The sequence below is a fragment of the Penaeus chinensis genome, chromosome 15 (assembly GCF_019202785.1).
Source record: "Penaeus chinensis breed Huanghai No. 1 chromosome 15, ASM1920278v2, whole genome shotgun sequence".
Classification (NCBI taxonomy): Eukaryota; Metazoa; Arthropoda; class Malacostraca; order Decapoda; family Penaeidae; genus Penaeus; species Penaeus chinensis.
In genome coordinates, this window is record NC_061833.1 from 20,388,821 (window position 1) to 20,403,963 (window position 15,143).

A 15,143-nucleotide genomic window follows, 5' to 3' on the forward strand; every position below is an offset into this window, starting at 1 on the left:
AAGCATAAAGACTGTGAATAAAATTTAAAAACAGGAAGTAAATATCACTATACAGGGTGTTTAGATATTAAACAACTGATACCGTCATGGCATGTACTGTGATTTCAGTTAGTAAATTCTGTGTACACATTAATGGCTCCACAAATGCTTAATCTCCAAGGACTCAATTAATTAACAATTCTACCTGATCTCATCCTTTACCCATTTCTTTGATGTTTGGAAAACTTATTGTTTTATTTTTATTCCTATTAGTATTGTTAATAGCAATAAAATAACCAGTGTCAATGATATGATGATGATAATAATAGTAATTGTAATAGTAATAGTAATAGTAATAGTAATAGTAATAGTAATAATAATAATAATGTTAATAACAATAATAATGATAATAATAATAATAATAATAATAATGATAAGACATTGATAATGATGATGATAAAAAAAAAATAATAATAATACCAATAAGAGAGAAAGAGAGAGAGAGAGAAGCAAGGAATGGGAGATTCAAGATCAGTTAGTATACTAATTGCCTCCTTGGTGGCTGACCACTTGTGGAGCCATCTATATACACACAAAATTCACAAAACAAAATAATGGACATGTATCCGGCAGCATTGGGTTAATTATACCAACTGTATTGAGGATGTACACATGCTATTGCTGTCATTTCATTACAAATAAGACTAATTTATTCTTGTGCTCCTGAAGCATTACCATGACATTATTCAGTCTCTTATCTGTCATAATCAGGATAACTTTGTGTAAGCCTTGTACTTTACATTATATGAAAAATTCCTCTGCAAATGTTTTCATTCACATGCTATTCTTACAAACATTCTGCATCTCTTTTGCTTCCTTCTCTATATAGAAAAACATGCAAGATGGCAGACACAAACACATATGTATTCATGTTAAACTACATAAAACTGAACTGACTAACAGAACCACACACTAAATCTGTTGCAATTGTTTTTTATCTGATATCAACATGAATACAAAGCAGCACAAAAAAAGGTACATTCATTTTAGGAATTTTCATGATATTGGGCAAAACACACACATGATATAACTAGATTTATAAAGATATATTCTTGAACACTTTTGAGTTTTTGACTGTTACAATATAAAAACCTCTGTCTTTATAAAAAAATATATATATATATATATATATATATATATATATTCAAAACAAGAGAAACCATATGCCATATGACTTTTCTATATTAATTTTTTCTTTATTTTGGAAAAGAAGTTTAACATCTGGGCCAGTATTTATAAAAAAAAATATCTAAGTCTCCCCTATCCCCTTAGGTTATCTTAATATCAATCCCACTGACTTTTGCTCTCTTTGTCGTAAAGCCAAGAGTTGGTGAGGCATCCTAAGGGCAGTGTGAACTCTTAGGGGATCAAGAAGACCAATGACCACAGCATTCACCAGTTTAGCAGTTTTTGTGCATGTGTTTTTTTAAAGCAATATGATGGCGTCTAATTCATAGAGATGCAGTCTGACCATGAAGGAATACATTTGACTTGTTCTGGATAGTATAACAGCAAGGAATCACAAAGATAGATGATATCATTAAATGATGATTTGAATCAGTATGATTAATAACTCCTTTTTACTCGTAATAATATTAAAAATGATGGGACTGATGAAGAAACAAAATTAAATAATCTTTTACACCTGTTATAACTGTCCATTTACATATTTTACATATTTTCATCCTTATCTTTTTAGGTTGTTTCTGTTATGCCGCATTTGATAAAGCAAACTTACATACCATTTCATCAAAAATATAGGCCAATACATAATTGTATGAATAAAATTTAGGCTACTCTTGTGTTATCCAACTGATCAATTCATTATCAAGCATAAATCTGCCGAGTGAAAATTACTTTTAAACACACTTTTACACATTGTTCTTAATTTCTCCAGTTTACTGCCTACAGAATGCACAAAATGGAAGAAACATGTCATGGCCAGTTACACATCTTTTAAAGTTTACCAATTACAGTATGTAATGAATAACTTCATGCTAATATCTATCTTAAGTTGTATTTCATACCACTGATCCCTATTTATCAATCATATATGAACTCTTATCACATGTGACAAAGATAGAATAAGAAACAGAAAAATTGATCAATGGATTAATCAAAAGCTGATAATGTACTAATTTACTGTTTTGTTATTAAATGTTTTTCTGTTAGCAGTAATATTATCTTTCACTTGCAATGTTTCCTAAGAAATTTTCTTTCACTTAGTACAGTTCCTAGAGACCTCTTAATCTTTATAATATAATGGATTAGGAAATTTCAAACTATATTAATCAACATTTTAACCTTCTGGTGCTAATGAGAGTAAACTTTCATGTGTACTAAAGGGGATACTCTAAGCAATCACCATTATGAACCAAACTAATCGGTTAATGAGTGAGAAAAAGGACCGATAACTTTAGCAATGACTATTTACCTTTATGAATATACAGCATCTGCAACTACTCAAAAATCAAATGCATATAATATCAAATAACACAATAAGAAACACATATAGGAAGAAGGTACAGTTTTAACATAAAGCATTATCAAACCAGTCTAAAATCTGGCATGTGTACCATAAAATACTTTGATAAAAGATGTGCAAACAAATTTTGATCGTCTTTCCTCTATTTAAAATGAAAGTGACCAAGAAAGTGGTTTATACATCTCTCAGATATACTGTTTAAATGCAACAGAGAACCGTATCTAGTTAACTCCTCTGCAATCAAAAGTTTGCAGGAAATATATTTTTAAAAATTTAATGGAATAAGTGAGATCTCCAAGCATAGAGAGGCCATGGTAATGAAAATATATATTGTTAGTGAAAAAGAAATAAACGTTTTTTTTTTGAATACCTCTCAAAATTGCACTTAAACTGAAAATAAGAACTCAAAGAAAAAGAAGCATTTATTTTTTTTTTTTTTTGTCTAAAAATAAATACCTTGAATATCATCAATAATATGTACATAAATTTGCAAGCAATATATAAGGCTATGTATGTATAAGTACTGAGGGATTATGCAAAAATGTTTAAAAAAAATTAAAGTACAAAATACCAAAAGGTGGCAGGCACTCTACAGTGTCATGGATTAGAAGTAGAAAGCAAATTTTGAAACTGTAATATAATAAAATCAGTGATACAAAATAAGGCCTTGTAATATGTAAAGAGATTGGCAAATCTTTATATTTTTTTCAAGTTTTGTTGATGATAATGCTAATTCCTATGTCATGTATCAAATAGTCTTTTCTCTGTGTAACTGAAAATATCATTAAGGTCAGCTATACACAGAAAACAAACAAACAAACAACCACACACGCACACAAGCACTCTCTCTCTGTCTCTCTCTGTCCCTGTCTGTCTGTCTGTCTGTCTCACATCTTAGATCATCATAAATATGTTACACTACTGAACACTACCTTGACTAACAAATGCATATGTTTATCCTAACTCCTCTGAAAAAAATCTTTAATAAAGACAGAAAAAGACACATTCTATAACAGATAGGAAAAAAAAAAAAAGAGAAAGAAAGAAACAAGAGTTCATAACATATATAACAGTCACTCCTGTACAAACATTTAATCATATTCTACTTTCATGAACTAATGTGAACACATATGTTAAACTGATTGATATCTAAACACGCACACACATGTACACGGACACACGCACGCACGCACGGATGCACGCACACACGTACGTACACACACTCTATTCTGGATTTTGAACAGGAATAACAATGCAATTTCATCTACTTGCTGGAATATCAGTACTAATCCAATGAACTCAGGTTACATGAAGAGTCTACTGTAGTTCTGTTTTGTCAATTTTGTTTACACACAAATGGCTCTAAAACTGCTTAGTCACCTAGGAGTCTAGTACTAGGTTTGCCTGACTTTATTCAAATTCCTTGACTTTTGGGGATTATTTCTTCTTCATATGTGATAATTTATTCATTATCACTGACATTATTCATATCATTACGTTATTGAAAATACTAATAGTAATAAAATTCAAGTTCAAGGAATTGGGTGACCAGGTGAGATCAATAACTGACTTCTTTGTGAGTAAGCATTTGAGGGTAAACAAAATTAATAAACTAAGAGCACAATGGACACAGCATGTATGAGCCTACATTATCTCCTGGTCTGAATGGATTCAATATACCCCCTAAATTTCACATTCACATTAGGTTTAAGAGTAACATTTAGTGCAATCATGATGACATTATTAATTTCAGAAACCTGGTATTATAAATTATATTATCATTTGCCCACTTCAACAGCTGATGGTTTACCAAATCCAAAATAACAATTCCAAGATGAATCACGGCTAAGGTAGAGCTAACACCCGATGTAAATATTGCACAAAATATAAAACTTCTCAGATAAAATAATCACATCAGAATCATTTACTTTTTTGGTTGTGGAACATGTACATTTCCTTCTACACCAGATTTGACAGGTATCTAGGTCTCATGAGCCTCGGAGATATTGCTAAATTATAAATGTTTACACTTGATACTCTGCCAATAAAACAGCAGCTAATCCTGGCGTGTGAGAACAGGGAATGGATCACTCATTCCTAGATAGCTGCTGTACTTGCCAGAATAATACAAGAGGCGGTACATCCCTGGGTGCTGCAGGAGCTCATCGTTGAACACCATCTGAGGACATGAGGGAATTAGTGCAGAAAAAGATTTTTCATAAGTGTGTGTAACATCCATCCACTGAGTAGGGTTTATATTTTTCTGAGATTAATAGCAATAATCCTTGATTCAGGATAACTTTTATTTCGTATGTATGAGTTCCATTCTGAAATCCATATCTGAGAGGTGCTGTCAAGGCTGTTTCAATGTCCCACTTGTTACATACTCAAAGAACTGTAGTTACTTGAAATTTAACTGTCACAGCCAAATAACAAAGGTTGGACTCAATCCAACATGGCACAACGTATGAAAGAGTTTCCCTGAGATTGTGTGAAAACAATTTACCTACTTATTTATTTGTCCCACAATTTACAGGTTCATCTTTTATATGAAATGACTATTCTTTACCCACGGGATCTGGATGCTTCACTGTCATCAGTGGCCAAAATCTGGGCATTAGGCTTCCATGAGGGGCCACTCTGACGGGTGTACAGCTTGTCTCTATGCCTCTCCTTTGCAGTGTTATTTTCTCTTTTTTATGTGTAATTGTTTTTAGCCTTTTTGTCATTTTCCAGTGTCTCTATTAGTCATTTCATTTGCTTAATCAGATGGCAATAGACTGATTTTCTTATACAGACTCAATATTATCCCCTCTAGGTAGTCCATAACTTAGTGCAATAATAATAACATGAAGCAACATATTATTTGTGTCATTTTTATTTTTATTTTTTTCATAAAATTTTATTTTTTTGTAATACAACCAGTGCCGCTGGTTATGATAGCTAGGAATAAAATGGTAATCCTCCTCTCTGGAACTAGCGCTCTTCCGGTCATGGATCATGGATGGTACATTCTACACTCATTTACTGATGGTAATAAGGTAAAAACCTATTTCTAAATGCCAACTGAGTCTAATCATCCTCTGAGCTGTGTGCACTTGTGGCGAGTCATTCCATCACTTCGTCCTTCAGCTGAAATTTTCATCACAGGAAGTTCCTGTCACACCCAGGCCCTCTGCCAAAATTTCCCATGATGCCATGTTCACATCACCTACCCCTCTAGCCAAAAATTTACAAGACATGATGGTCACATCATCTGTATCACAGGGGTTAAAACAACTTTTGAATAATATTTTACATGGAATATTAACTCTGTTCACTAATTCAGAAACCCGATATTTCAACATATGACGAGTGAAAATAACAAAAATAACAAACCTGAAAGGTTCGTTGTCCAGATCCTGGAGATGGCTGAGGAACGTACATGTATGTGATGTACTGCTGCATACATGTAAAGTCAGCCTGAAATTGAAACAGCATCATTTTAGTGATCAGCAAGCACATACACAAACAAACACATTTATTCACAAATACACTTATCTTATACTATGTGTTATATTCTAAGCTTTAAAACTGACGTAAAACTGCTTACTGAACAAATAAGAATTACAACACCAAAAACTGTAGTCAGCGAAAGTGATCAGTTATCATAAAGGTATACCTGTGTGCACTGTGTACTGTGAAAGTGAACAGTCAATGATAACTGAATTTTTCTTGCTTATACTCTTGACAAAATTGATACTGATATTAAGAGAAACTGCAAAATACATCATATAAATGTCTGAATACCTTGTAGAGAGCAACATAGTCCCAGGTTGAAGTTTCAACATCCTGAGTCTATAGTGAACTTCACTGGGCCACCTTCACCTACCAACCATGTTCCTATGCAGGTGAATCGTACACACCTTTCTTCATGGTTGGCAAATACCTGAACACACAAGATGCAAAGATTATTAGAAAGAATGAAAAATGGGGGCAGCTGAAATCTTGCAAAAATAAGTTTGGAAAGACATCACAGTATTCATCTTGTACTGTAAGAGAAACAAACACTAAAATAATAATATTAATAAAATATTATAAAAAAAAAGGCAGTCTATTTTCAAAGGATATAATGCCATCTAAATTACCTTGCTGTTAGTGCATTCTAAATTATGATATACAACTCTTAATCTATCTTCCTAAATGAGACCTACTGAGGAAATGTTGAAGATAAACCAGATACCAATAATAGTAATAATAATAATAATAATAATTATAATAATAATAATAATAATAATCTTACTCTGAGATATGTGGAAATTCATGAACAACAGATTCCAATCTCTGCATTAAATAAAATTAATAAAAAAACAAACACGTAAAGACAGACTCCTTAACAAAATTGTGAAATGCTGAAAAGACACAAATCTACAGAGGAATAATAATAATAACTATAAAAAAAAAAAAAAAAAAAAAAAAAAAAAAAAAAAAAATCACAATTATAATATAAAAAAAGACCATACATTAGCTAGTAAAACTTATTTAAAGCCATTGATATAGCACTTTAAAATGTCTTAGATAAAAAGCACAGCAAATGCATCTGACTGTCTGTAAAACATCCAGTGAGATGGGTGTTATATGAGCAATGTACTACCACTGTTATATAATGTCCAAAATACCTTGATCCTAAAATTAGCTTTGACTGGTTTATGATCTGACTGAGTATAGGAGGCAGAGTGAGTATAAGAGGACTGCTCCACTCCAAGTTTCACATTTTCGTAGGCATCCACATGGACCTGGTGGAGGATCCGGTCTGTCCAGGCGGGTCTTCTCCTGCAGATTGAGAAATCAGTTACCAAAACCTAATGATAATACCAACAATAATTAATAAAGACTGATCAAAGTCCATCTCTGTTACTATCACTGCTTATAATGAAAGGCATGGATGTCAATTGCACAGTCTGTGGCCCAGTTGCTACTTCAGTGATATCTTGTGTTTTACATGATTAATTGTTTGTTTGTCTTTAAAAAAATATCACAAATCACATATATATATATATATATATATATATATATATATATATATATATATATTTTTTTTTTTTTGTGTGTGTGTGTGTGTGTGTGTGTGTGTGTGTGTGTGTGTGTGTGTGTGTGTGTGTGTGTGTGTGTGTGTGTGTGTGTGTGTGTGTGTGTGTGTCAACTGGCCTTATTTCACTTATATATAATATTCTTTTGCTATGTTTGAAAAGAATTACATATAGGTCCTTTCATCTCCTACCCTACTTACATCAAATGCACCAAGAATAACATAAAAACAATTTTGAATGCAACCACAGATCTCTAACAATAATACATTGAGTACCTTTCTGTTTACTATTAGAGTCAACATTCTTTTGCAGTGAATAACTTACGCTAAATCATACGTGGAAGTTCCTTCTTTATATTTGTAAGTTGGTGGGAAGGATAACCTTTCTTCCTTTAACATTGAAAAGGCATCTCCACTTTTCTGAGCCTTAATTAGCTCATCTACTTCCATTAGGCTTCCCCAGTCACTGGCTTTTATTAGTTGGACAATTTCTTCCCCTGTTAAGTGGCTTTCAAACCGGAAGTTCAGGTCACCCATCCAGAAGACATAGCTGATGGGAGAGAGAACAAATCAGGTGCCCTTCGAGTAAGCTGCCATAAGAGACTAAGGTTTCATGTATAATTATCAGCATATCTAGAACCCTAAATATAAAAAAAACTCTGTTTATTCAAGTTCAACTGAGCAAAAGAAGACAACAAAAAATACTTAAGCAAGTGCATACAAATAAGCAAACAAATACCCTGCCAATCAACCACCCAACAATGAGCAGTTTGCACGCACACTGACACAGGCCTACATATCTTACTCGTGGAAAAGAATGTTGCTAGTTTCTGGTACTGGGAAGGTGGAGTAATCGATAATTGCGTTGAAATTTTCGACTCGCTCCTTGTAGCCATTGTCGTGTGCCGCCAAATGACAGTTGACAACACATACAGAACAGCCATATAGAGTGAACCTAATACTTGCAGCTCCTTTGTTTCCCTGTATTAAGGAATAACATTTCATAATCAACAATATGTGTATAGTTTTATGCCTATGCATCAACTATCAATTTTATGACGAGACAATAGAATATTTAAATAAACATATACAGAAGTCCCAACTTCTATCCACTGCAGCCAGCAAAATATAATATTCTGTAGTTTTGTTTTGTGAAATGTATTTCCACATAGACAGCTCAACAAATACCACCAAGGAGTCTATTAGTAAGCCTATTTGACCTCACCTGATTTCCCCTTTCCTTGAGTTTTGGGGAGTTTTGTTTGTTTGTTTTTCTTTTGGTAATGCTATTAATATCAATACTGTTATTATCATTTTCAGAAATCAAGAAAAACAGTAATCAGGCATGATTTGTGCTTGACTCATTGGTGATTCAGTACTTCTGGAGCCATCAATGTGTGAACACAATAAACTAAACTCAAAGTGGGCATGAGATGTAAAGTTCCTCACATTTCCATCTGGTACACCACGAGTCTGGAGGTGACAATTTATTTCTGGTAATACTTGTGCAGTAACAAGTATTCTGTAAGTTGAGAGGTCAGTCTGTAACAATTACTGATTGGTTGAAATAATTTCATAAATATCCACAACAGGAAAGAAATCTGACTGAGGAAATGGAAAACATAAGACAAAGATTAACTTTTTTCACAAAAATATTTAATAGATTTGACAACTGTGCCTAAGCAATGCTTGCTCCCTACAGTGTAGTGAGTAAAACTGTAAAGTGTTTTTATTTTGAAGAAGTAAAAGTAGTTATGATGTATATATAATTATAATATGTATAAAAAATAAAAATCAACTATAGAACTTGTGAAAGGTACAAACTAACTTTTGTTTGAAGTGAAAGAAATATTCTCATTTGAATACTTGATGTGAAAACAAACATAAAAATATATATTCATGCACACGTGTGTGCACACACCCACACACAAACACACACAAACAAACAAACACACACACACACACACACACACACACACACACACACACACACACACACACACACACACACACACACACACACACACACACACACACACACGCACACACACACACACACACACACACACACACACACACACACACACACACACACACACACACACACACACACACACACACACATACACACACACACACACACACACACACACACACACACACACACACATATAATCTCATGAACAGAGTGCAATTTCATTGCTGATTCTTCTCAAAATAATGTGTTTTACACTTATAAATTCAATGAAAACTCTTATATATCTCTTTACAAATACATTGTTTTTTCAAAAAATTATTTGAGATCTAAATTTGCATCTTTGTTTGGCCATTATGATTGTACTAAAGGTACCAGTTATACCAGTTCTCTTTTAAGGAAACAACTACATATTTCATGCAACAATGTTGGCACTGGGCAAAATATTGTGATATTCCAAACATTTAAACATAATTTTAATGACTAATATTAGTAGGTCAGTGAAAATATTTGTGAAACATGACGAGCCAATTATAGGCTTTGTTACAAACAAGAGCATTCCATTCACAGAATACTGGATACTATAAATGTATTGCCAGAAAAAAATACAGTCCATGCACCATGGGAGTGTACCAGCTGTGGGGAACTGTACTTACATGCCACCCCTGGCAGCAATAAGTTAGAGCTTAAACATAGTACAAAGGATTTGCAAAACTATTATCAACAGTAATGTAATCATTAATCCTGTAAAAGCAAATGAAAAAAAAGATAGCTATTATATAATTTTTTTAAATATTATTTTTGAGTTTTACCACAGTTATTTCAGTTGATAATCATTACTAACAGTAAACTGATAGAATTAATCAATTACTTACCCATAACCCACCAAATCCAGTTCTAGTGACAGAGGTATGAATGTCACGTATGTGGTGCACATGTTTCCGCTTGACATAGATGGTCGTGACTAATCCCTGAAGACGCTCAGTGCTGATCTTCACATAGTCATGGGGTCCCACGACTTCTCGGAAGGCAAGAGTCCAAGGCTCCTCAAACAAAGCATCCATCACTACATTTTGTGGCTGGGACTTCACCTCCTGCAAACTATGAAGGGAGAAGTTGACCTTTTTTATAAAAAATTTAGATCATGTGCAAAACACATCTTCTAACTCCCCTGGTACTGCAAATAAGAAACTATAATTGAAAAATAATAGAGAGAGAAAAAGAGTGAAATAGACAGAGGCAGAGAGTGAAATAGACAAGAGGCAGAGGGACTGAGACAGTGAGTAAGAATAGAGAAAAAGAAAAAGTTTGTGAGCGAGTGAGTGTAAATCGGAAAGAGGCAGAAAACGACAGAATAAGAGGAGGGGGAAATGTTCTTACCTCACTACATATATATCTGGCAACAGGTCATCTGATTCGCGCTTTATAATTGGATCTTTCCGTATTCCCAGAAGATTATGCAAGTCTTGCTCTGGCCATCCTGTCTCCACATTCCAAGTCACGCAGCACATGCTGATGAACAGGAATTAAAATAGGCTTGAAAATCTCTAGTAATAATCAAAAGTATATTTTGGAGGATAAAAAGATTAAGTTAACGGTATTCTATGTATGAAAATAATTTTAGTAGAAACATCAACAAATTTAATCACAAGCATTTATACTATATCATATAAGGATTTCAATTCTATATCATTAATTGCAATATGGATTTTATATTAATTCAATATCTGTCATCACGCTGCATAACATATAATAGAAAGAACATTTTCTGAGGCTTCTTTTTCCACTACCTTTTACAATATCTAAACATGTTTAATGCATGCATACAATAAAAAAAAAAAGGAAAAAAAAAAAAACGAAAGAAAGAAAGAAAGAAAAATACTCACCTTATCGTGTCCATATTTCAGGCGAACTCCCTTAGGAACGCTGTCTGTCAAGATACACAATGTCACAGATAAAAACAGCACTCGTACCGGAAATTCAAAAAAAAAAAAGAAAAAAAATTGTATTCCACAGCTAAAAATTAAAGAATGACTTGAATAGAATGTTATCAGCAGAATCCCATTACTTTTACTCCTAGAGGCTCTTATCAGCTGAACTGTTTATCAGTAGGTTTACATCTACAATATCTCACTTCGTTTCCATATCATTGGTTTATCACTGATATAAACTCTATTTCCATTTTTATTGTTAAAGAACTAATGTTATGATTTTTATCAATATATAATGCACATAATATTTTTGAACCTGTTTACAAAATGTTAAAGTGCAAAATAAAAATAAGCTCTGTATCTATCAAAACATCACTGTAAGCATATGCTTATGTTCATCCACAACAACTTAATTACAGTTTCAACTTTTTAAAAAGAGCAAAAACTGTTTGCCTACTTTGAAGATATTAATGTTAACAACATAATCATGTAACTGCCAGGTAATATTAGGTGCAAGAAAGAAAGAAAGATGATGATAAATTCTGATTTTTATTTTATTCTACCATCTGAAACTATCAGAAATCTAAAGTTTCTTCTCCTGTAATGCAAGTTATGTATTGGTTGTTAGATTATCAATAATCATGTTATTTTGAAACTTAAGTAAACAAGAACAACTTGCACCCTAAATGTTAAAATACAATTCAATCAAACAAAGTACACTTTTACTCTGTATCTTTATTACAACTTTGTCTTCCTTATCTTTTTATTCATATATTCATTTGTTTTTCTTGCAGTCAACTCCTCCAAACACCTCTGTTCTCGCATATGCAGTAAATCACAAACGTTCCTTCTCCCTGGGTCTCCTCCTGGATCTCATAGTCGCAATTGTGGGTACTGGCAGGCAGGCATTCATAAAAAAAAAAGGTGTCCTGATCATAATGCTGATTGTGAAAAGGTTGTTCCAAATTCTATACACACAAAGATAGAACAACTAATATCTAATATTATGCATTGAAGTGCATTCATTGCCTTACATTGCAATCCTATGTATGATTATTAAGATGTTTTCTGCACTTGAACTCTTGGCAAAAAGTGTTATTACTATGAACCTGATCACAATTCATAATTGATTTTAAAAATTGCAAAGACTATGAGTACCCATCAACCTAATTTGAAAACAATGGTTTTCATTTCCCAATGGTAAATAAGGATAAAAAAGTTATGAAAAGACAAGATTCTGCAGTATAACTCACGTGTAATCTGAATAAAGGTCGGCATTTTATGCGCCAGCAATGGTCACCAAACTGAGAATCTAGTCTGTAATCTTCTCGGAAAGTAATTTTTCCCATTCATGATGGGGTAAAATTTTGGGTAAAGTTTGGCAAGGCCAGGCTGCATTATCTTGTACCACTCTGTGATTGAACTACTGCCAGGGAGATGGGCTCATTATGCAATTAGGTGTCAATTGAAGTCTGGGATTTTTTTGTCACAACATGATTGGATGTCATCTGGCATGAGTGGATTAACTCAATGCTGATGGGGAAAATTAATAAAAAAAAGGGGAAAATGAATAAAAAAGGGGAAAAATACTGTACTCATTTTTTATATTTTTGTGAAAGGGCTCTGCACATAGATGGCTCTGCTAGTGCTTAGCCACAAAGGAGTCAATTAGTAGTTCTTGTGACCGTACCTAATTTCACCATTCCTTGAATTGGTGGGTAAAACATATGTTTTACAAATGCTGTAATATCGATGTGTTTAGCCACAAAGGAGACAGTTAGCTGACTTTTGTGGGCTTACCTAATTTCTCCATTCCTTGAATTGCCCAGAAAAACATACTTTTTACGAATGCTATGTACATCAATGCTATGAATACCATAATGTTATAAACATTAGTAACAGCAAATTAAGATACTTTCATAAATCAAGGAAAAGGGTAAACTGGCAAGACAGGCAGTACTCGTAATTGGCTCATTGGTGATTTAGTTCAAGTGTAGCCATCTATGTGTAAAAACAAGTTAGGGACTTAATATAAAGAATCACCCTTTTTTTCTGAGCAGTTTTGCAAATATATCAAGACTATAAAGACAAGTATACAGTTTTAGAAACTTTAAAAATAGCCTGATTTAGACATGGAACATCTGGTTAAGTGTATATGTAATGTAACTAAAATGTCTCCAACTCCATGTCACAAAATTGATTCAACAATCTAAGCTGCCACGACTGGGCGAGCCTGAAGCCCAAATAGAGGGTTGATAGGGGGCTCTGCCCTAACACCCCCCAAGGATACTATGTCTTCACCTTGGTATGCATGGCAAGACAGAGCTGAAACTTGGGATCAACTACTGGACTAAGGCTTTGAGCCATGCTTTCTGTGACCTTTCCCTTTATCTGTGGCACTACAGCTCATGTCTGCAGATTATTTCTTGAACTGACAACTTCAACTTTTTGACCTCTTCAAGAATACCATCATCAATTTGCCCTAGGTTTGTGCATCTGTACCATAAAGATTAACTGCCAGAGGCTAAGGAACCAAGGCTGGGTCTGAGCAGTGAAACCTGGGCTATATGAAATCTAACCCACACCTAAGGAATTAGTTCAAAGTCTATCCAGTCAGAATGTACTTGGTGGAGGTTTGTTGGTCTCTGCCAATGTTCCAAAGGTACATAGACCACAGTATTTACCTGGCTACCTCTATCTTTTGGTTTCTCTACAATAGAAAAGCTTTCCTATTCTTCACCTACAACATGTATATCACATAAGAAATGTGCCATAGCATTAAGCACTCTACCGATTTCGTATACTGATTACCTGGTAATACTTACGCTCGATACAGTAACTTTAACCAAAGTTGATGTAGAGCGTGTCTATATTAACCTGAAAATTGTTCAGGTTGGTTTTAAAAGCCACGTGTTTCAGTGAATTATATGACACTGGTATAACCGCAAGGTAACTGCTTACTGATGTGCAATAGCAACATACGAAATATCTTCGTTCTCCAAGTGGGTGTAACCAGAAAAATACACTAAATATAACATCAAGAACTTCTGAAAACAAGTGATAAATGGCACATATCAAGCAAATGATATCTCTCTCTGCCTCACCTGCAAACCCAATCTACGGTCAATGATTACCCACGGAGTAAATGGAAGTCCATAAACTAAAGGCGATGCTTGGTCTTGAGGAACCGAGCCTTGTGACAAGCAGGTGTAAACACAGCTGATCGCGTTCGAGTACCTCGGAGTATATCGTATTTTCACATTTTCGGTTTAGTTACTGATCTGTTTCATATTGACGAAGGCTTAACATACCATATTACATCACAGCTTTAACTATATTCAAAGGCAAACCCTGGCGTAAAGGATCAATGCTAAGCCGAAATACACAGTGGAGATCACGTTCGAGCGTGACGCAAAAGCTTCAAGGTGTAGCTCCTTTCAGAGCCACATCCCTAAATACGATTTTTCTCTCTCACTTATCTCACTGACTGAGTTCATTTTATCTAACCCCAAATTAAGACTTTGATACAGGGCTGATATTTTTTGTCGGCTGATGATTGTGTGTGTATACTGTTCTCTTACCACACAGTAAAGAGTTTTAGGTCTCCTATTTACTATTTCAGTTCATTACTTATTTTTCAAATGT

At 33.8% G+C, this 15,143-nt stretch overlaps 1 protein-coding gene across 4 annotated transcripts; it reads right to left on the bottom strand.

Annotated features, from left to right (window-relative positions):
- Positions 1–374: 374 nt before the first annotated feature.
- On the bottom strand, positions 375–14,834 carry LOC125032737 (phosphatidylinositol 4,5-bisphosphate 5-phosphatase A-like). 4 transcript variants are annotated; one of them, XM_047624036.1, is made up of 10 exons: positions 14,637–14,834; positions 11,454–11,497; positions 10,948–11,079; positions 10,443–10,668; positions 8,398–8,573; positions 7,918–8,142; positions 7,183–7,336; positions 6,314–6,452; positions 5,903–5,986; positions 375–4,703 (listed from the first exon to the last, which is right to left on the bottom strand). In XM_047624036.1, exons 2-8 carry the CDS (start codon positions 11,465–11,467, stop codon positions 6,348–6,350), a joined length of 1,032 nt encoding a protein of 343 aa, XP_047479992.1. In that variant the 5' UTR covers positions 11,468–11,497; positions 14,637–14,834; the 3' UTR covers positions 375–4,703; positions 5,903–5,986; positions 6,314–6,347. The 4 variants fall into 4 exon arrangements, with proteins under 4 accessions (XP_047479992.1, XP_047479993.1, XP_047479991.1 ...); XM_047624037.1 differs by having other exon boundaries at positions 11,454–11,493; positions 14,603–14,834; XM_047624035.1 differs by having other exon boundaries at positions 14,603–14,830.
- Between the last annotated feature and the right edge of the window lie 309 nt (positions 14,835–15,143).